Source organism: Chiloscyllium plagiosum, chromosome 6 (genome assembly GCF_004010195.1).
Source record: "Chiloscyllium plagiosum isolate BGI_BamShark_2017 chromosome 6, ASM401019v2, whole genome shotgun sequence".
Taxonomy (NCBI): Eukaryota; Metazoa; Chordata; class Chondrichthyes; order Orectolobiformes; family Hemiscylliidae; genus Chiloscyllium; species Chiloscyllium plagiosum.
Genome location: NC_057715.1, coordinates 43,602,772 through 43,625,342, shown reverse-complemented (window position 1 = coordinate 43,625,342; position 22,571 = coordinate 43,602,772). Strand labels below are relative to the sequence as shown.

Sequence of the window (22,571 nt, the reverse complement as noted above, 5' to 3'; positions counted from 1 at the left end):
TAAGGCTTTTGGCAAGGTTCCACATAGAAAGCTGGTCAGACACCATGGGATCCAAGGTAAGTTGGCAAACTAGATCTAAAACTGTCTTATAAATAGGAAGTAAAGAGTGATGATACAGTGTTTTATTTTGTAACTGGACCAGCTATGCACTATAGGGTTCAGTGCAGAGACATTATCAACTTGGATGTGAATGTAGAATTCATAATTTTGCAGTTGATATGAAAATTGGTGGCGGTATTGTTAGTGAAGAAGGTGGTTTCAGCCTACAGTCTGACATTGATCAGCTGGTAAATTGGGCAGGACAACAGCAAATGGAACTTAATCCTGATAAGTGCAAGGTAGCGCATTTTAGGTGACCTAAGAGAACGATGTATGCAATGCATGGTATGTCCTTAGGGACTTATGAGAAATCAAGGGACCTTGGTGTACAAATACACAGATCCCTGAACGTGTCGGCACAGGGAGACAGGGTGGTGAAGGGTGCATATGGGATGCTTGCCTTCATCAAACAGAACAGAGAATATAGATTTAAGAAAGTCTTATTACAACTTAATAAAACATTAGTTAGGCCACAGATGGAATTCTGTTTGCAGTTCTGGTCACTGCACTATTGGAAAGACATGACTGCACTGGAAAAGGTGCAAAGGAGCTTCATCAAGATGTCGCTGGTGATGAAAAGTCTCAGTTATGAGGAGAGACTGGATAGACTGGATTTGTTTCCTTGGAGCAGAGGAGGCTGAGAGGGAGTCTGATTGAGGTATTTAAAATTATGAGAGGCAGAGACACAGTAGATTGTGAGACGCTCTTCCTCATTGTCTAAGACCAGAGAGAATAAGGTTAAGGTGAGGAGTAACTGGTTTAGAGGAGATCTGTGGAAAAATTGTTTCATCCAAAGGACGGTAGATAAACTGAAAGGGTTGCCTGAGAGGGTGGTCGAGGTAAGTACACTCGCAACAGCTGATGACTAATTTAAATGCCAGGGCATAGGAATCGATGAACCAAATGCAGGTAAATGAGAATAGTGTAGTATAGTGTTTGTTGATCAGCATAGACATGGTGGGCTGAAAGACCTGTTTATACTTGTAAGACACTCAAAAATAATCTTTGCTTACCACAGCTATCAGGTTGATTATTCTCACATAAGAACGTTTCACTTGAATGAGAACTGTGCCATTTCATATTTAACATTAGATCATTGTAGAATGGAATATTTGAGTTCAAATGCAAGCTCAGTTTTCAAAAAATGGATCCTTCACTCTTCAAAGTCAATATTTTCATATTTATATAGTAGCTGATGATTTTAGCAAACAGAAATAGTTTAGAACTGTTATCTTTCAAAATTATTTAAAATTTTAACATTTTCTGTATAATGGTAATTCAAAATAAAATAAGTACATGCAAACCAACAGCCCATGCATGCTTGCAAAGAAAAGGAATCAGTGGGTAAACAGCAATATGGACCCATCTATCAAACACTACATTACTTGGTCACAAAGCTTTTCTCTTGTTTTATAAAGACATTATTTAATTAAATACCATAAGTTTGTTTTAGAGTTTTCTGTACCCATTGCAAACAAATAATTTGTTGTAATGAAATAACCATTATTTTATTAAAACCAATATACCAATCTAACTGTAAAATCCCAACATTTTAAAACCATTGTTTCAAACATTATTGTCTGTAATGAAAGCTATTCTGGTCGGAACGGAGAAGTTTGGATAGCTTCTTGGTCAATCACACTTAGAGATATTAAGTGACTGGATCGATTTTACACATACTTAAACTTGCCTCCACTCACTATACTTTTAAAGGGAAATCACCATGCTCTATCAGGAGACGTTGACATAGTGTTGCATTTGTGTAGCTCAAAGAGACTCTTTGGAACCAATTCTGATCATGGTTATAATTGCAACATTTAAGAGGCATTTGGATGGGTTTATGAATCGGAAGGGTTTGGGTGGATATGGGCCGGGTGCTGGCAGGTGGACTAGATTGAGTTGGAATATCTGGTCGGCATGGACAGGTTGGACCGATGGGTCTGTTTCCATGCTGTACATCTCTATGACTCTATGTTTGCTGCAAAATAGGCTGCTCTGGGTGCAGCTTTATGTCTCACACTGTCTCAAACATACTGGAGTCAAGATGCACTTTGAAACTATCTGATCAATTGTACACCTGTATGCACAATGTCAATGAATTACATCAAATGTTTTATTTGATTATATTTTGCTTTAAAACTCCATAAACCTTAATCTATTTTTTTCATGGTGCAGATAATTATAGGATTTTTTCTCCTGAAGCCCTGTAATGAGTAAATTTAAAATATAAGAAGAAAGAAAAACAAAAAGAAGATAAATTGAGAATAGCTTAATTGACAAATAGAATTTTTTTTTGCACCAGTCTGACTTATACTATTTCAGGAATGTTCAGGAAGTGTACTTTGTGGGAATACTTCACTTTCATTACGTATGATCTGAAACATGCATATACATTGTGTTCTGAATTGCATGAAGGAATACCAGCTGTTGAAGAGTTAACCTGAATCTCAAATTCATTTTAGTCTTTTTGCTGTTTTCAAATCTGTTTAACTAGTTGAATTAGATTATTAAGTTTTGGAAGGCTCCAGTTATTTGATTTTTCTTTTTGAGCAACTTTGCATCCTGTTGCATCTTTACTAAAATAATTTGCCACATTTCTGTAGAAGAAATATTGGAGCACGTATGGTAGTATGAAAAGATAAACTGGCATTGGAGGCAGTCCAGAGAAGGTTCACTAGGCTGATACCAGCAGCCGCTGAAAATGTGTTGCTGGAAAAGCGCAGCAGGTCAGACAGCATCCAGGGAACAGGAGAATCGACGTTTCGGGCATAAGCCCTTCTTCAGCAGCCGTCTAATGAAGAAAGATTGAATAGGTTGGACCTGTACCCATTGGACTATAGAAGAATGGGAGGTGATTTTGCTGAAACATGGAATATTATTTGGGGACTTAATAAAGTACACGATGGGCTGACTGTCCTCTCACTGTGCTAAAACCTTCCTATCATTCTGAGCAAAACCTGAAGGGAGAATACAGAGGAAGGCAGCTATCAAGCTATTGGAAAACTGAGCTGCAATGCCACTTGCGGGCAATGACCATGGGTACAGAATGCAGTATCTTGTAGGAAAGGGATATTTGCAGCTTTGCCATGGGGGATAAGCCAGGCACTGCAGGTCCTTGCAAGGCAGGTCCAGATTGGTCCAATGCCACATGCATGTCAGTAGCATGGGAGCATCCAGGCAACGTGATGTAAAATTGGGTTTGGTCAGTAATATTATCCACCTGTGTTTCTAAGGAGCAAACATCAAGAATGTCAGAATGATGGTTGAATAGCCCTAATCGTCACCACCCTGACTCCTAAAAAGGAGGGGAAGGCACTAGAACTGACAGTATACAAGAGCAACCATTCTAATGAGGTATGTGAGACAGTCGTACCATCTGAGAAAGGAGAATTTGGAAAGGCCATCGAGGAAGCAGCATGAATTATGCCTGCAGTTTCCAAATAATAACAATCTGCTTGAGCTGCAATTAGCTCTATGGACTCTTGCCCAGAGGGTCTAGGGGTCTGGTCATTCACAGGATCAGGGAGCTGCAAATTCTATGGCAACATCTGTTCATTTATGAAGAGTAATGAGGAAGCCTCAGTGTCACATCTGTGTTCCCATCCCTTTACCAGCTCAGATGCTACCTGATACCTGGGAGTGAGTGTGCCCCACAAAGGATTTGGGTCCAAGCAGTACACACATGTCCAACTAGCTGACTACAGACAGACAATCAGAGAAGATGGGAGGCCAAACCCATGATGAGAGAAAGTGAGGACTGCCAAGTGAGGCCAAGTCCATGCAGAGACCAAGGTTGAGATGTATGATATCTGACAAAGATTCCAGAGGAAATCCTTGGTGAGACAGTGAAGGAAACCATCTAATGCATGACTGCTGTAATTTCTCACTGGTCTGTGCAGTGGCCTCCATCATCGAGAGACTGTTAACGCTTGTAGAGAGTCACATCCAGCAGACCAATTAGCAGATACTGGAAAAGTGCAGACAGCTGCATGCCATTGCTTCATCCATAAAATAATGGCATCTTGGTAAGGCGAGAGGACAACAAGACATGGTATCCATCAGCTCCTCATCCACCTCAGCTTAGCAATGGTAGAACGGTGCCTTGTGACGGATGAATGGCTGCCTTCTATATCTGGGGATTCCTCTCAGGCTGTGGAGAGTGACTCCTCAACCCCTGTGTTGGTAACACCAGCACCTCAACTGGCTGCAGCAACAGGGAAGCTGATATATATTCCCATGTCCTCCAAGGATAAGTATATAACATTATGACAACAAGTCTGTAACATTGGCCTACTCCAAAAGGTCTTGATGAATGTCTGCTGAGGGATCACTGCCCTATTGCTGCCCTTTAAATTCTAACAAGGTTCTGATATTCATCTGACTCTCCCCACACTACACCAACCATACCACCCCTGCGGAAATCAAATTATTTTGATGGGGCTTGTAATATTGTAGTCAGTGGCGTTCTCAAACATCTTAAACAGCTTCTAATGGCTTGTTTCAAAATTGCAGGTGGAATTCCCATTTGACTTGCCTCCATTCACACTTGGTGAAATTTCATCCTGGCATCACAGGCTGATACCAGCGTTAGATGAGATAAAACACAAGGTAAATGCAGAAAGGATTTTTCCCAATGATCAGGGAGGCCAGAAATATTGACATACCAATTGATCACAGCTGAAGGATATGGGGTAGGCCATTTAAGACTGAGACAAGCAGAAATTTCTTCACCAGAATGTGGTGAGCCTATAGAATTCTCTGCCACAGGAAGAGCAGTTGAGGCCAAAACATCGGATTGCTTCAAGAAGCAGTCAGCAGCTTTTATGGCTAAAGGGATTAAGTGGAATGGGGATAAAGTTGAAACAGGATACTGAGTTGGATGATCAGACATGATCATATTGAATAGCAGATCAGGCTCGAAGGGCAGAATAGGGTTACCTCCCATTTTTGATGTTTTCATCACTCCCCTAACTTCAAAAGCTAAAATTCCAACTTGGTGTTTCTACTTTTCAAAACAGAAAATTGACCCAAATTAACTACACACTGCAGCAATAAGAATGGAAAAATATGTGTACGAAGCTGACTGTGGTGGAAGGCTGTTACAAAAATAAATGGAACTAACATATCTCAATTTTGCAGCACATTTTCAATAAAGTAAAACAATTGAAACAAACAGTATTGCAAAAGCTAAAGCACATCATTGCCATTATTCTCTGCATTGCTGCTGTTTTCCATTATTTAACTAAAAGGTGTAATTCAAAAATAGAAAGATGTGAATTTACCAAAAAAGAATTAAAGCCACCAAATTGATCAGAGTAACCATAACATTTCCACTTGAGTGCTGGGCTCCTGCACCAGGTTTATTTGAATAAGCATCGTCTTCTGTCTGTGAGGTTGCATCAACGTCATCGATAATGGCATTTTGCCAATTGTTCTCATCGTGGACCCCTGCTGAAGCTAGTCAGAAACAGAAGTTGAAATATTACTTCATCAGTTAAGACATCACAAAAATGTGAAATTTTGCAAACATATAGAGTTCAGGCCCATTGCATCTTGTCTTTCATTCTGACAGTCCTAGCTAGTGTGTGAACTCCAGGCAATGTAAAGAACTAAAAGAATGTTATCTAAGTTATAAGAGAATTTTCAAACGAGAACAAGGTCATGTTCAGGCACTGTGATGTACAGGAATAAAAGGGTAAAATAAAATGTCATGGCGACAGTGTTAACTGTCTTCCATATTTTTTCATCCCTTTTCAAAAGAATCGGTTGTGTAATTATCCATTATACCAAATAACTCCAAATTCAACACTGATTAAATGACACTAATATTGACATACCAATTAAATCAGGCCAACCAAAGAAAAGGCTTCATATTCGTCAATACAAATATAATTAAATGAGTCAGCTTCACTGATGACAAGAGAATGGCTACACATGAACAAGTCTAACGACATACATCCAATACCTATTTCCTTCAACAGAAGGTAGAGATTAGGGTCATCGAGATGTACAGCACGGAAACAGAACCTTCAATCCAACTTCTCCATGCCGACTAGATATTCTAAGTTACTCTAGTTCATTTGCCAGTATTTGGCCCATATACCTCTCAACCCTTTCCATTCATGTACCCTATTGCTGAAAATACAGAGGCATGGGATTGAGGGGTATTTCGCAACTTGGATCAGAAATTGGCTAGCTGAAAGAAGACCGAGGGTGGTGGTTGATGGGAAATGTTCATCCTGGAACTCAGTTACTGGTAGTGTACTGCAAGGATCTGTTTTGGGGCCACTGCTGTTTGTCATTTTTAGAAATGACCTAGATGAGGACGTAGAAGGATGGGTTAGTAAATTTGCAGATGACACTAAGGTTTGTGGAGTCGTGCATAGTGTAAAAGGGTGTTGCTGGTTACAGAGGGACATAGATAAGCTGCAGAGCTGGGCTGAGAGGTGGCAAATGGAGTTTAATGCAGAAAAGAAGGAGCAACACGAATACAGAGTACTGGGCTAATGGTAAGATTTTTGGCAGTGTAGATGAGCAGACAGATCTTGTTGTTCATGTGCAGAGATCCCTGATTGTTGCCATCCAGGTTAATAGGGTTATTAAGACGGCATATGGCATGTTAGTTTTTATTGGTAGAGGGATTGAGTTTTGGAGCCATGAGGTCATGTTGCAGCTGTACAAAATTCTGCTGCGGCTGCACTTGGAGTATTGCATGCAGTTCTGGTCACCGCATTATAGAAAGGATGTAGAAGCTTTGGAAAGGGTTCAGAGGAAATTTACTAGGATGTTGCCTGGTACAGAGGGAAGATCTTATGAGGAAAGGCTGAGGGACCTGAGGCTGTTTTTGTTAGAGAGAAGAAGATTGAGAGTTGACTTAATTGAGACATATAAGATAATCAGAGGGTTAGATAGGATGGACAGTGAGAGCCTTTTTCCTCGGATAGTGATGGCTAGCATAAGGGTATATAACTTTAAATTGAGGGTTTCTTTACTCAAAGTAGTAGCGGTGTAGAACACCTGCCTACAACAGTAGTAGACTCACCAACTTTAAGGGCATTTAAATAGTCATTGGATAAGTATATGGATGAAAATGGAATAGTGTAGGTTAGATGGGATTCAGATTGGTTTCACAGGTCAGTGCAACACCGTGTGCTGTAAGGTTCTAAGTTCTATATTTATCCATACGCTTTTCAAAGGTTATAAATGTACCAGCCTTCACCACTTCCTCTGGCAGCTAATTCCAAACACACACCATCCTCTGCATGAAAAGGTTGCCCCTTAGGTCCCTTTGTTGCAAGGAAATTTAAAATAAAGCTACAATACCAAAAGAACATCTAGATCATAGACCCTAATGTTAATTTCCCTCAAAAATATCATTACTGTAATTCACATAACGTTTGCATGGATCCAAGTCCCCAAAATATCCTTAACGAGTAATATACCAATTCATATGACATGTACCTAAATTCATTGTAGTTCCAATAAATGTTGTTAAAAAAAATGTAATTCTAGTTATGTTCAGTCCACCTGTTATATCACACCTCAAGGACTTGAACCCAGATCTTCTGACACAGAGGATAGGACTTTACAATGGTGCCATGTTATAACTTGCAAGCTTGAGAAAATGCAGAAAAATAAAAAAAACGCCCATGTAAAAACATCTGCAAGAACGATCTTGGTTGTTGTAGTGTCAAATGCAAGTCACCACCTGGTATTAAAAATTGCAACAATCGAATGTTTGCCATCTTGCTCGTGCTGATCAATCTTCCCATGTCTCATAGGAAGAAAGAATATCTACAGTGCAGCAAGAAGCTATTCAGCCTATCAAGTCTGCATAGACTTTCCAAACAACATCCCAGCTAGACATAGTCCTGTACCTTATGACTGTAACTCTGCATTTTTATCATGGCTAATTCACCCAACCTGCACATCTTTGGACTGTGGGAGAAAAAAACAAAGTGAAAACCAACGCAGATGCAGGCAGAATGTGTAAACTCTTTTTTTTAGATTACTTACAGTGTGGAAACAGGCTCTTTGGCCAAACAAGTCCACACTGACCCGCCGAAATGCACCCACCCAGACCCCTACATTTACCCCTGCACCTAACACTACGGGCAATTTAACATGGCCAATTCACCTAACCTGCACATTTTTGGACTGTGGGAGGAAACTGGAGCACCCGGAGAAAACCCATACAGACATGGAGAGAATGTGCAAACTCCACACAGTCAGTCGCCTGAGGCTGGAATTGAACCCAGGTCTCTGGTGCTGTGAGGCAGCAGTGCTGACCACTGTGCCACCGTACCACCCACATAAACCGTCACCCAAGGCTGGAATCTAACTCATGTTCCTCGCTCTGTGAGGCTGTACTGCTAACCACCATGCCATCCTATAATTATCCAATCTCTGTATTCAGGCACTGGTACAATCAAGAGAACCTAAATGAGAATCAGAATAGTGTTTTGGACAATTGGAGGGAAATTGTTGCTTCTCTTCTTATGTTTTATATATTGCTGCAGTGAATGAAACAATGGGAGAGAAATTGCTTTTAGCCTTCTTTCAGGAACAGAATGGTCAATGGGTTTAGAATGTTTGACAGAAGATAGAGGTCTGAGGCATCAGTGAAATCATAACTTAGACTCATCAGGAAACTCCCAACTATCAACATTCTGGGGGTTAACATTGACCTGGGACTAACACTGAAACTCAATGAGACCAGCTACAGTAACTACAAAAGCAAGTTAGAAGTTCAGGATACCATGATGAGTAACTCACCTCCCAACTTCCCAAAGAGTATTTGACATTTACGAGATACTAATGAGGGAGTATGGTGGAATTTTCCCCACTTTCTTAGATGAATATAGCTCCAACATTCAAGAAGTTTGACACAATCCAAGACAAAGCAGTCCACTTAACTACCAAAGTCAATGGCAGCAGTATGTGCAATTAACAGCCTACAATGTCAGCAAAACTAAAGAGGTGATCAGTGATTTCAGGAAGAAAGGAGGAGGACACATCCTTATCTACATCAATGGAGTGGAGGTGGCGAGGGGTGTGAGCATTATGTTCTCGGACTGACAATAACCAATTTGTCTTAGTCCTCCCACAAAGATGGACAGACAAGAAGGCACAATGATGACAGTTCTTTCTCAGGAGGCGAAGAAAATTCAGCATGTCCATAACGACTCTCATCAACTTTTACAGAAGCACTGCAGAAAGCATTGCATTTGGGTGCATCACAGATTGAAAACAGCAACTGTTCTGCACTGGACGATAAAAACATACAGGAAGTTGTGAATCACGCAAACCGACATCCCTTCCATGGACTCCATCTACACTCTCTTTGTTGCAGGAAGGCAGCCCATATCATTAAAGACCCCTCCCACTCTGGTTAAACTCTCTTCCAAACTTTTCCATCAGGCAAAAGACACAAAAGATTAAACACATGCAACAACAGGTTCAAGAACAGCTTCTTTCCCGCTGTTATTAGACTGATGAATGGACCTCTCTGATTTTAATTCTAATGTTGATCTTGCTTTTGTGTACCTCCTGCAGAGTCATAAGCTTGTATGCCTTGCTCTGTTTAAACATCCTATGGTTTATGTATCCCTGTGCATTATGGTCTGCCTGTACTGCACACAAAACTAAACTTTTCACTGTATTTTGATACATGACAACTATAAATCAATTCAAATCAGACGCAGTGTAGAAATCCAGCAAAGGTCAGTACTCGGTACCTTCCAAATATGTGAAAACTTCTATCTAGAAGGACAAGGGCAACAGATACATGGGAAAACCACCACCTGCAAGTTCACCCTCCAAGCCACTCACCACCCTTACTTGGAAAGATATCACCAGTTCTTCAATATTATTGGATCAAAATTCTGGAACTCCCTCCCTCACAATATTGTGGATATATATCTTAAAAATGGACTACAGCAATTTAAGAAGGCAGCTCACTTCCACTGTTTCAAGGGCAATTAGGGATGGGAAGTAACTGCTGACCCAACTGTTGTCATGCCCCACAAGGGAATTAAAAAAACACAATCCTGCTGACTGACCAAAGTCAAATATCCTGGAGTAGACTGTCAGACCCCAAAAACAGTAATTTGTTACCTTCACCTTGACTAGTAAGAAACTTAGGGTTTAGCCTCAATTCTTGCAAGCTTAGGATTTCTGAGAAAGGGGCGGTCGAGCATGCTTTAGACCCTCAGTAGTACATGCAGGTAGCTTCATGCCCATTTTAGGCAGCTGTGGGAGATGCCTGAGTACAGCAATTTGGTATTCTATGTGTTTCAGCTTCCTTTGGGCATGAAAACAGCAGCTGGAAATTGATGCTCTTTAACACTGTAGTGTATCTGAAAAATAGGTGAAACAGGATTCAAATTCTTTTCCTGTCTGACAATCATATATCTGAAGCAAATACTGCAATATCTGGACATCTGAAAAAAAAATAAACAAATACTCACTTTAGAATGGGTAATGTAAGTTATTACGTTCTGTGGTAGATTAAGAATTTAGAAAGCTGAATTCAATTACATTAAACTGTGACTCTATTTACGTCATAGCTTCTGTGCTGTTCCCAGCCAGTATTATGAATCTATTCATGACATCACAACTGACACAATGTTGCAGTCCACCTAGAAGGGAACATGGAGGCGGTGGTATTTCCATTCATCTGCTGCCCATGTCCTTCTGGATAGAAGTGGTCTTGTATTTGGAAGGTGCTGTCTGAGACTCTTTGGTGCATTTCTGCAGTGCATTTTGTCCACATAGCTGCTACTCCATATCAATGGTGAGGATAGTGGATGTTTGTGGATGTAGTGCTAATTAAGTGGGCTGCTTTGTCCTGGATGTTGTCAAGCTTCTTGAGTGTTTTTGCCACTGCATGTATTCAGGCAAGAGGGGAGTATTCCATCACATTCCTGACTTGTGCCTTGTAGATGATGGACAGGTTTTGAGGAGTCAGGAGGTGAGTAACTAGCTGTAGTATTCCTAGCTTCTGAACTGCTTTTGCAGCCACTATTAAGAAACAGTTAGAGGCACTGGATACTGCAAGGGGTATGGGCCCTGATAATATTCTGGTGAAAGGAAAGTAGACTTGTGCTCCAGAACGTGCTGCTACTTTAGCCAAGCTCTTCCAGTGTCGTCACTGTACTGGAAGAGCTTGGCTGGAGTAACAGCAAGTTCTGGACACTATTGGCAATTTAGCACAGCCAAGACATCTGACCCGCACATCTTTGAATTGTGGGAGGAAACCCATGCAGACACGGGAGAATGTGCAAACTCCACACAGACAGTCGTCCGAGCTGGAATTGAACCCGGGTCTCTGGCTCTGTGAGGCAGCAGTGCTAACCACTGGGCCAACGTGCTGTTATGGTCTTATAATTGTTACTGGATCAATGGAGAATTTTTATTCTGCATTTAATGAAAGCTTTGGGGGAGAGGTATGTGTGTGGTGTTAGGTTACATTAACAGCAGATCACCCGAGCGGCTAAATGGCCCACTGTTATTCCGATGTTCCAACGTGTCAGACTTGTAATTGAATTTGCCTCAATTCTCATCGAAAATGAATAGACCTGGCTATGGAGAACAGTGATAGAAATTCCTTGAATGACTGATAATATGTGATCTTGCTTGAAGCAAAACAGTAAATGGAAAAAGTAGTTATTTCACATTTACCAGTGGAACACAGCCACATTCAATATTGCTTAATTTGTTTTTATTAGGTACACCGGTGATAGACAGTGTTGTTCAGTCTTTGCAAATGACAGTGTTCTTGTAGACAAATTAATAATAAGGAAAATGACAGTGTTTGTGTTATCGATTGCATTGCAGGGCAATTCTGTGGATAAAGTAATATTAGTGGGAAAGAAATTGAGGAATTTCATTTTGCAGATAGCCCTGCGGGACTAAAATAGCCAGGAGAACTTTGCAGAATTAACAAGAAGCAATGAGGCTTGTTTTTTTCTTGGAAAACTTGCATGCAACAGAAAATGTTGGCCAGTGGAAAATATTAAAAGATTTCCATGAGGTGAAAGCTGATTTTCTTCAAAATTAAAATCAATTGAATTTGGAATTGCAGGCCGACTGGAGTTGAGTTAGGAGCAATTGTGACTTTGCATTCTGGACTGCCTTGCCCAGATTTTCTGCATGTTGGGCTGTTAATTGGCTCAGGTTGTGGTTTCCACCCCCCCAGTCTAGGAGGATATTCCATAATCAGATGACCAAAAGCTCTCCAAATGAAGCAGAGTCTGATTGCAGCCAGTTCCTTATGTTGGGTAGCATGAGAGCTAACTATGAAATAATTGGGACAGTTTCCCCAGGATACGAATTACTGACCCTGGTGAGGGGATGGAAGGTGGACAGGAATACAATTTTAAGGCTAGGTTGGGAGAATAGATGAAACACTATACTGAGGAACTCCTGCAGTAATTTCCTGGAACTAAAATGTTTAATCTCCAACAACCACTACCATTTTCCCCTGCGCTAGAAATGATTTCAACCCATCGACTCCAGTTTTGCTGCAGCTCCTTAATGCCATATTTGGTCCAGTGCAGCCTTGATGACCAAGGCAGTCACTCTCTCTACAACCTTGGAATTCAGCTCTTCTGTCCATGTTTGAATCAAAGCTGTAATTGAAGTCAGAAGTTGAGTGGTCCTGGTGGAACCCAAACTGAGCTTCAGTAATTTACAATATTCCTTTGCAAGTTATGATTTAAAGCTTTTAGATAATACTTTCCATTACTTTGTTGGTCAACAGTATACTGATAGTAATTGGCTGGGTTGCAATTGTCTTAATTTTTATGAACAGCTCATGAGAGGGTTGCTTTCAACACCATCACCCCAGTGTAGTAATTATTTTGGAACAACTGGACAGGCAGCATGGCAGCTCAGTGGTTAGCACTGCTGCCTCACAGTGCCAGCGACCCAGATTCAATTCCACACTTTGGCAACTGTCTGTGTGAAGTTTGCACAGTTTCCTCATTCTGCGTAGGGTTCCTCCAGGTGCTCTGGTTTCCTCCCACAGTCCAAAAATGTGCAGGTTGGTGGATTAGCTTTGTGGATAAGGTGGGGGGTGGGGGGTTGGTATGCTCTTTGGAGAGTCGGTGTGGATTTGATGGGCCAAATGGCCACCTTGCACACTGTAGGGATTCCATGATTCTATGTTGTTAGCTGTCTCCATCTTTGCAGCATCCAGTGCATTCAGCTGGTTCTTGATATTGGGTAGAATGAATCAAATTAGCTGAAAACTGGCATTTGTGGCTACGGCCCTCTTGAGTAGGCCAAAATGGAGCATCCACTTGGCACTTCTGGCAGTGTTGCAAATTCTTCAGCCTCCCCTTTTGTGTTAATGCATGCTTGATCCCTCCATTGAGGATGGATGTATACGTAAGAACTAGGAGCAGGAGTAGGCCATCTGCTGCATCACAGCGCCAGGGAACCGGGTTCAATTCCAGTCTCAGGCGACTCTCGGTGGAATTTGCACATTCTCCCCGTGTCTGCATGGGTTTCCTCCAAATGCTCCGGTTTCCTCCCATCACCCAAAGATGTGCAGGTTAGATGAACTGGCCATGCTAAATTGTCCATAATGTTCAGAGATGTGTAGGTTAAGTGCATTAGTTAGGGGTAAATGTAGAGTATAGCTTCGGGGAATGGATCTGGGTGGGTTGCTCTTTGGTGGGTCGGTGTAGACATGTTGGGTGGAAGGGCCCATTTCCACACTGTAGGAATTCTATGATGCCTGGCCCGTCCAGCCTGCTCCGCCATTCAATAAGATCATTGCTGATCTTTTCATGGACTCAGCTCCACTTACCCGTGCTCTCACCGTATCCCTTAATTCCTTTATTGTTCAAAAAAAAATTACCTTGGCTTTAAAAATGTTGACTGAAGTAGCATCAACTACCTCACTGGGCAGGAAATTCCACAGATTTACAACCTTCTAGGTGAAGGAGTTCCCTCTCAATTCAGTCCTAAATCTGCTCCCTTGAATCTTGAGGCTATGCCCTCTTGTCATAGAATCTCTACAGTGTGGAAACAGACTCTTTGGCCCAACAAGTCCATATTAACCCTCTGAAGAGTAACCCATCCAGACCCATTTCCCCTACCTTATTACCTCACATTTATCACTGATTAATGCACCTAACCTACACTACTGGCAATTTAGCATGGTCAATTCAACTAACCATCACATCTTTGGATTGTGAGAGAACACCGGAGCACCCGGAGGAAACCCACACAGACACAGGGAGGATGTGCAAACTCCACACAGACAGTCGCCCGAGAATGGAATCAAACCCAGGTCCCTGGCACTGTGAGGTAGCAGTGCTAACCGCTGAGCCACCATGCCACCCCTTATCCGAGTTTCACCTGCCAGTGGAAAAAGTCTCTTTACTTCTACCTTATCTATTCCCTTCATATTTGTGGACCGTTTTCTCGTGAGTTGTCTAACTGACCATGAGAAGCTAAAGAGAACTTTTCACCTTAATAACTGGCTGAATAATATAGATAACTCATTGGAATGTGAGGACCTTACATGTAGATATTATCTAATCAACTGGATATTACACATATCCAGAGCGGGAAGGACTTGAACATTGCTGTTACATCAGAAGAGCCCTTTTGTATGGACATAGAATGTACTCTTCATATGAGAAGTTTAAATCTACTGTTTAAAAACAAATGCATTACAAATTACAGTTTAGAATATTTATGGTTTTTGTGAAATTTGTCTAATTTTAACATTTTTAATTTTGTTTAATCTTGATTTTGAACTTTATAAATTTCAGTTGATGAGCAGAAATAACAATTCCTAAATTTTCAAATGGAATTGTACAGGAAGCATTTCAAACAATTTGTGAAGAAAAGATAATTTGGAGGTAACGAGTGCCCTGATTTAATGCAGATACAGGGAATGAGCACACTTTTTATAATTGCAGACATTGGAAAGGATAATGGTGAAGCATTGATCTGAAAGGTCAATGAAAAGAATGACAAAAGTCAGTGAGTACATATAACCATGTTTCATCCATATTGTTTGCCCAACCATTATTGATAACGATGCTGTTTCCATTACAATTCTGTCTGGGAAATTTTGGGATTGTACAGGTACCTGACCAATGCAATTGGTAATAGATTAATGTTACTCATCTAGAGATTAAGATCATCTCTCATAGCAATATCAATATTAATCTTACAAGATGACGGAGAACTACAAACCTGCGTATACAGAAAACCGACAAACACTGACCAAATACTTAACTACACCAGCAACCATCCCAACACACACAAACAAAGCTGTATCAGAATACTATTCCAACGAGCCACCACAAACTTCAGCACAGACGAACGTCGGAAAACAGAGGAGAACCACCTATACAACATATTCAAGAAGAACGGATACTCAAAAAATACAGTCCGCAGATTCCTCAAGAACAAACCATGACAAGCAGACCTAACACAGCCAGAAATCCTAACCACCTTACCATACATCAAAGAAGTTTCAGAAATGACAGCCAGACTACTAAGACCCCTCGAAATCCTAGGAGCACACAAACTCACCAACACTCTCAAACAAAAACTAACAAACTTAAAAGACCCAGTACAACCCATGGACAAAACCAACGTCATCTACAAAATTCCATGCAAGGACTGTCACAAATACTACGTAGGACAAACAGGAAGAAAGTTAGCCACCAGGATACACTAACACCAGCTAGACACAAAAAGACACGACCCCCCTCTCTCTCGTAGCCCTACACACGGATGAAAGAAACCACCAATTCGACCTGGACAACACATCTATCCTGGGACAGGCTAAGCAAAGACATGCCAGAGAATTCCTAGAGGCCTGGCAATCCAACCACAACACCATAAACAAACACATAGATCTAGATACTCCCTATCAATCCCTCAGAAAATGAACAGGAAATGACATCACCACAAACCCCAGGAACCCCATCCAGGACAAACATATAAATAGAAAGCAGGAGACAACAGCTTCGCTTCACTTGGAGGTCGCCACTGATGATGTTACCTAGCCAGGTAATGAAACGTCTGGATATCAAACCTACAGCTCAGCGAGCAAAGCTATACCCTAAACTAATCTTACAGCAAAAGAAAATTACCAGTTTGTTTCTTTTACTACATACAGTAGAAAACTGCAAATGACTAGAACCTTATAACAACAGTCACTTCTGACAAAGTCGAAGAATTTCAAAATTACACAAACTTCAGCACTGTTGGCAATTGGTGAATTAGCTTCTTCCACTTTAGAAAATGATACCTCCTAATCATTGGCATGACAAACATATAATTTTAACTAAGTCACATATTTTTGATCAATTGTTTTACCATTTTCTGTTTTTTTTCTCTCAAGAAATTTCCCTAAATTACATTGGATCAAGTTTAGATCTCTAATACTACAGGGAAACAACCAATAGTTTTAAATGCGTAACTTTTCCAGACTGAAGAATGTTTCAATGCATTCTGCAGTCTTTAGTACTTTAGTAATTAACCCCCCTCTCTACATGTTATGGCATCAACAAAGATTATCAACACCAAATTGATGGCTCATTTTCTCTGTGTCTTCTGCAGGAAAAGAAGTCACACAAGGCAGATTTTCATGGTAATTTTGCAAAAGTATTGCCACAGAATAGTGCTGAAGTTATCCCAGCAAAAATGAATCTGAAATGATGGCAATTATGAGGTAAATGTGAAAGGACAGAAGTATTCTCGGGGTCATTGCACAAAAGGAAGATCTTTTAATCAGATTCTGACCATCTAGATTCCATTATAAATCTTGACTAGAGAGTGAAGTAGCCTAACCACAGTATGAGAAAGCTCGAGGAGAAAGGGAAATGAGTGGAGTTTGTAACTGAGTGCGGCATAAACTGAATGATTAGATTAGATTCCCTACAGTGTGGCCCAGCAAGTCCACGCCGACCCTCCGAAGAGTAACCCACCCAGACCCATTTCCGTCTGACTAATGCACCTCACACTATGGACAATTTAACATGGCTAATTCACCTAACCTGCACATCTTTGGACTGTGGGAGGAAACCAGAGCACCCGGAGGAAACCCACGCATACATGGGGAGAATGTGCAAACTCCACACAGACAATCGCCCAAGGCTGGAATCGAACCTGGGTCCTTGGTGCTGTGAGGTAGCAGTGCTAACCACTGAGCCACGGTGTATAGTTTGGTTGATCTGGAAATTTAGTGCAGAGGGGAGAGAAGTGCTGTTTTTCTAAAAATACCTTTTTCAGATTCCAGTAGCTGTACACAATACACCTTGCATACTGAGTGATTGATGAGTATTTTTCATGTTTGTCTTTCAAAACTCCAGTATTTAAGTAACTGCTATCCTATTAGTAGTATCACTAGATTTGGTTGTTGAATAATTTCTATTTATCTTAGCCAAAGAACTTAACTTGGAATGTAGAATATAATTTGACATCAGAAGCACACAAGTACAGACAGGACTACTAAACACATTGATTGAATTGAGGTCCATTAATTAATCAAATGGTATAAAGATGGCAGGGCAGCTAATTTTGTGGGACAGCAAAACGTGAAGGATGGGGACATCTGCTCTAAGAGCAAGGAAAGGCTAGTACAACTTGTAAACTTAATGGGCTCATCTTATATAGATAAATATGGAATATAAAAAGTTGTATCATCTTCCTAAATTTTATTGAGTTTTACGTCTGCAGTTGAAGAAGATTGAGACTCATCTATAGAGGACAGATTGGGTGTTGAGATGCAGACAATGTGATTGGGAGAAAGTTACCCATATACTTTCATCCAGGTGATGATCATATCCCTTGGAATTAAGTTGTCTGATTTGGTCTGTGATCCGAGACAGGGAACATGACTACGAATAAGGCAGGTAAGGCGATCAAGGAGGTACATGTGGAGGATCCTCAGCTTTTGCAACTGTCCAATAGATTTGAAGTTGTTGCAGTGTGTATATATGAGATTCAAGATTCACAAGAGCCATTGAATGGGGAGGATCTGGTTCTCACAGCTGACATAGGAACAAAAGGCATTGTTTATGAGAAGACAAATGGTCAGTTACAACTGAAAGAGAGAAAGTTAGTTCTAAAACTCAAAGTAGAATAGATTTAGATAGGGTTAAGAAATACTTGAAGTGGGAGATGGCACTAGGGTGACACTAGGCACACAGACACACAAAACAGCTGCTGAGCCATAAATTGGCCACTTGACACGCAAGATGGCCGCTGGACCACAATATAGAGAGAGACAGCAGAGCAAACACAGATACTGCCTGGGGCCACCAGAATGCTAGCACAACGCACTCACAACCCAGTTGATTAGTTTAAGGCAGGTGGGGGAGAGAATACACATGAGTAGTGTATACTGCCCGTCAAAGTGTCTGGGTCCAGCCAACCCCTTTGATAGAAATGCTAACAGTCTGATATGGACTCAATACAGAGTGATAATAGCCAGAAATACAGTAATCATCTTTCTTAGGAAGAGTGATTAGCGCCCAATGCTACAGCAATGGACCTCCATGCAGACATTGAAACTGACAATGTTTGCGCTGAAACTGACAACGACCATGCTGAAATTAACAAACGCTGCGCTGGAACTGACAATGACTGCATTGAAACTTTCAATGATTCTGTAACATAGTTACAGAGACAGTAACCTCATTGCTGACTTATTGGTATAACAAGATGCATAAAAGTATCTTGACGTGTGCCACGGGTCGAGAGAAGACTTGCAGCTGACTACTGCTGTTGGTGTCTTTTTCTTCCTGAAGCTCCGGTATTTTCTTGTACAATAAACTCTGTCGTTGAACCCCGACTCTGATTCCGAGGCTGGTGATTTTCCCCACAACATATTGAAGGCAGAAAGTCACTTGTAGGAATGACTTATCGGTCACTTAATGACTTAATGGCACTGTAGGATGCGGTTTACATAAAGAAATAAATGTGCTTGTGAAAAAGGTACTGCAATAATCACAGCAATTTAAATCTGCATATAGATTAGAGACAAAGGTAGCCTGGAAGATAAATTCAGGAGAGTATTTGGGATGGTTTCTTAGAAGCGTGTTGTAAGCCAAAGAGAGAGCAGGCTATCCTAGATCTGGTAATGTCCAATCAACCAGTTTTAATTTATGACATTATGAATTGAGGAAGGTCTCCCTATGCAGCAGTGATTTGAATTTTAATTTCATTTGATGGAGAGAGAATGTGTCTCAGACTAAATTTTCTCCCAATTCAGGCCTGCCACCTCTGGATCCAGAATACTACACCCCAAACTTTCATCAGTTGTCATCTCCAGTCAAACGCAATGGAGTTAATTTTCACTTCAGTGTACCTAAAACCCAAGTTGAGGCTCCTTTCCAGACTCAATCTGACAGCTTTAACATGAGGCATTGTTCCTCTCGAGGCATTTAGTTTCAAAACCTTTGTATTGATTTAAGCTGGTTTTAAAGATTAAAGGGATGTCATGGTTACAATGCTGAGGCACTTTATCTTAACTTTGATTTCATTTGCTACATTGACATGAACAAAATATATAATTGGAGTTTGTGCCTGGTGTACAGAATGAGTTTGAACCTAACTGGTATTCATTTATCAAACATTTTTGATAATAAAATTGAAAATAAATCCATATGTTAGTCTCATAAGTTCGATCAAACTGTACATATAAATCCAGTATCATGTATATTTTGTAAATTGAACTGATCACTTACTATTACTCTGCAGAATTATAAAAGATAAGTTGTCTTTCATTTTCCTTTGTTTTGGCTGTCATATGTTGTGGAATATTTTTCATCCAGCAAAGTACAGGTACTGTCTTCTATCAAGCCCTTGACTTGGGCTGTTCTATTGCCAATCACTGTATAGTAATTGAGAGAACCAGAGTAAACTCAGCTTTTTATTTTCATGCCACTATTCATACCCAACATCTTGAGGAAAAGCCTTTCTTCATTCTGCATATGCATCTGGCTCTAAACCAAAGTTTAAAAAAAATTCAGACAGGACGGCACGGCACCGTGGGCGGCACGGTGGCACAGTGGTTAGCACTGCTGCCTCACAGCTCCAGAGACCTGGGTTCAATTCCCACCTCAGGCGACTGACTGTGTGGAGTTTGCACGTTCTCCCCGTGTCTGCGTGGGTTTCCTCCGGGTGCTCTGGTTTCCTCCCACAGTCCAAAGATGTGCAGGTCAGGTGCATTGGCCATGCTAAATTGCCCATAGTGTTAGGTAAAGGGTAAATGTAGGGGGTATGGGTGGGTTGCGCTTCGGCGGGGCGGTGTGGACTTGTTGGGCCGAAGGGCCTGTTTCCACACAGTAAGTAAGCTAATCTAATCTAAAAAGGATAATCACTAGTTATTGTGGCACTGAATACTACTATTTAATGCTTTGGAGATGCCGGTGTTGGACTGGGGTGTACAAAGTTAAAAATCACACAACACCAGGTTATAGTCCAACAGGTTTAATTGGAAGCACACTAGCTTTCGGAGCGACGCTCCTTCATCAGGTGGTAGTGGAGGGCTCAATCCTAACACACAGAATTTATAGCAAAAATTTACAGTGTGATGTAACTGAAATTATATATTGAGAAAATTGATTGTCTGTTAAGCCTTTCATCTGTTAGAATACAGTGATAGTTTCACTTCTTTCATGTGGAAATCACAAAACCTTTTTTTAAAAAAGTTGCAACTTTTTAAAAAAAGGTTTTGTGATTTACACATGAAAGAAATGAAACTATCACTGTATTCTAACAGATGAAAGGCTTAACAGACAATCAATTTTTCAATGCATAATTTCAGTTACATCACACTGTAAATTTTTGCTATAAATTCTGTGTGTTAGGATTGAGCCCTCCACTACCACCTGATGAAGGAGCGTCGCTCCGAAAGCGAGTGTGCTTCCAATTAAACCTGTTGGACTATAACCTGGTGTTGTGTGATTTTTAACTATTTAATGCAACATTGTTAATGGTAAAATAGATAAGAATATTTTAGAAAGAATAAAGAACCTCAAAAAGAGACCAGCCAACTTGCCCCAAATGATACTCACCTGACAATCCTTAAGAAGACCGGTTGTGCCAGACCATTAGAACCCTGCCCAGAAAGTGGGGCTGTAAGATTCAACCCTATATATTTCTTTACATGTGTGATGAAGTTCATCACTTTTATGAGATGCTTTGTTCTTGTTAGAATTAATACTAACTATTGTGATTATGTAAACAAAATGAAATACATAGATGCATTAAAATATATAGCAAATATTTTCAAACTTTGAAGAATATGTTAGAGTTTTTAATCGAAGAATTAGAAAATGGAAATCCTAACTACATTACCTTATCAATATATATTTTTGATAATGAAAGGATTGAGATCAGAAAAAGAATAGAAAGGGTAGAATTGTACTTTTTGTGGTTAAGTGCAAATTATATTGAATCCTTTTAGAGGATTTGTTTGATCTGAGGAAAGCGAGTTTGTTGCTGTACCTTGCCAAGACCATGCCACTAATTACGTCCCACACTCTGTGGTGTTCCTCACATCCAATTCCAACCATATGTCCTTCCCGGATCAAATCACTGGACTTCCACTGAATGACTGGCACCCCTGGTGTCTATGCTAGCTTTAAAAGGCACTGTGCACTTAGATGAGGACTACCATTCCAAAGCTACTCTGGTCACTCAGGGACAGATTCTGAACATGGCACAGAATGAAAGATGGCCCTATGATTCTCTGACAGGGACCTGGAGGTCTTTCACAATTGGGTGGTGCAAAGGATGGCATCTTCTTCCCACAGGACCAGTGGAGAAGGCCACACCACCAGACTCTGGCAACTTGGTCCAAAGTCGTCATTCAGGTTAGATCTATTTCCAGGGTGCAGGGGAATGGCCAGCAGTGCGATAAGATAGTCAATGACCTTCTTTGCTTCCCGAGGTAGTGCCACATTCTTCACTCTGATACAGCACAGTCACTCTATCTCTGCTACTATACTCACCTCCCATAAAGGCTCATGCTCTACCATTCTCATTACTGGTTGCAACATCTTCTCTTACTCACTCAACCCAACCTAACCCTGATTCCACTAACCTTGAATTTCCCTCTGTGCTATTTACACAGTCTCTCAAGATATCTCCCCAGTTGCACCAAGCATCATAGCTGTACTATCCACTTTCATTTCACTTTGTTCCTAACTCTCTCTTCTTTCAGGAAGATAAGAGACTCCAGTAGGCCAGAAAGAGTCAAGGAGGGTATTGAGCTGTCTGATGTTCAGCTCCTCACCTCTTTTGTGAAGAGCATCCTGATTGCCCCAACTGCCTGACTGACAGTGTTCAATCCCCTGGTGTGGTAACAGAATCTGCCCTTGATTTACTGTTCTGGAACTCTCCGAGCACAGGCTATCCCCCTTAACTGAGCACTGGTGACAACCATGACAAGTTTCCTGGCTATCTGTGCTCAACACCATAAGCAA

The 22,571-nt window shown here is 40.9% G+C and overlaps 1 protein-coding gene across 1 annotated transcript in view; it reads right to left on the bottom strand.

Moving 5' to 3' along the window:
- Positions 1 to 263: 263 nt before the first annotated feature.
- gpc5a (glypican 5a) overlaps positions 264 to 22,571 on the bottom strand; it is a 1,026,959-nt gene continuing 1,004,651 nt past the window's right edge. The window contains exon 8 of the mRNA XM_043692684.1: positions 264 to 5,556. Coding sequence (XP_043548619.1) covers positions 5,378 to 5,556 — 179 coding nt within the window. The 3' untranslated portion in view covers positions 264 to 5,377. The remainder of the gene's footprint in view (positions 5,557 to 22,571) is intronic.